Genomic DNA, 1,309 nt, shown 5'->3' with positions numbered 1-1,309 from the left:
CAAGAACACTGGAGTGGGTTGCCATTTCCTTCTCCAATGCATGAAAGTGAAAAGTGAAAGTCGCTCAGTACTTTTATGACTCTAACTAGCCTAGACTCTTAGAACGAACTTTTTGGCCAACACATCTCAGTTCTTAACGTTAATCTATTCTGAGAATGTCAGTTGGCTTGGCACTGCCTTTATTGAGCCTACTAGAATAGACTTTGAAGTTTAAAACTACTCCAAAATAGCCCTTACACTACTCACTTTAATCAGGCAAAAGTGAAAAATTTGACTAGCTAATACCGATCACAGCGTTGGGTCTCATTCAGGCCCTTTCAAAGCCATAAAATTTCCTCAGTCGTATCTCCAGTGGTCCATTTAAATCTGTCTCTGGACCCGTATGTGACCTGAATAGAATTAGAGATTTCCTGAGAAAAGCTGGTTCTTCGCCTAGAAGTTTGATCTGCCAGGGAAATTTCCTGGAAGCATGGCTTGATTTAGAACCAGTAACAACCTCATTGCCTTTTTCCCCTTGATCCTTAATTGTGCTAGAATCAAAGGTTGTCTCTGTTGGCATGTAGAGTGGGTTCCCAGCCCATGGGTAGGGATATAAGACAACCTGATGATTAGCCACGCTGTGCCATCCTGTGCCAGCATGTTATTAGAGCACAGTCATTTTAACAATAAAAAATTGAAAAACTTTTGGTGTGGGATATAACATTTTAGCCAGTACTTCTTTAAGTAGGCATTTTCTTTTTAACTGATGTGTGTGAGCAGGCATTCTATATAACAAGCTTTTAGAAGTATCTTTATAACTAAAGGTTAAGGCAGTGGGATGGAAAGGAAATCAAAATTGTACATACCTGTACTGTGGGTAAGCTAACATGCTTCATGACTTACAGACCGTAAGAAAGATCTGGTGAAGTTACAAGCAGGAGAATATGTGTCTCTCGGGAAAGTAGAAGCTGCACTGAAGAACTGTCCACTTATTGATAACATCTGTGCTTTTGCCAAAAGGTAATTTTAAAGTCGCATTTGTTTCATATACTTACAGTAACAGGATAATTGGGGAAATATTGATACAATCATAAGGGAAACATTAAACTTTCAGAGTTGGGGAATGTTATACATTTTATGAAAGTTCTTGAATTCAACAGCTTAAAGGTCATTTGAGATAACCCAGACATTTTAACCATTTATGGACCACCTACAACGTCTTGCTATGCCACAACAGTTACTTGGTTTAACATCCATAACAGCTGAAACTTAGCGTAAGTAATTTTCCTAGGAAGGTAACACAACTAGTGTAAGTTTTCTAAATAAAAAG

At 38.3% G+C, this 1,309-nt stretch overlaps 1 protein-coding gene across 1 annotated transcript in view; it reads left to right on the top strand.

Annotated features, from left to right (window-relative positions):
• Nucleotides 1-1,309, top strand: part of LOC104983049 (long-chain-fatty-acid--CoA ligase 4-like) — a 4,458-nt gene that overhangs the window by 1,844 nt on the left and 1,305 nt on the right. Inside the window, exon 2 of the mRNA XM_010832541.1 lies at nt 885-999. Coding sequence (XP_010830843.1) covers nt 885-999 — 115 coding nt within the window. The remainder of the gene's footprint in view (nt 1-884; nt 1,000-1,309) is intronic.

This window comes from Bison bison, unplaced genomic scaffold (assembly GCF_000754665.1).
Source record: "Bison bison bison isolate TAMUID 2011002044 unplaced genomic scaffold, Bison_UMD1.0 scf7180017861083, whole genome shotgun sequence".
NCBI lineage: Eukaryota > Metazoa > Chordata > Mammalia > Artiodactyla > Bovidae > Bison > Bison bison.
This window is presented reverse-complemented; position numbering and strand designations above follow the sequence as displayed.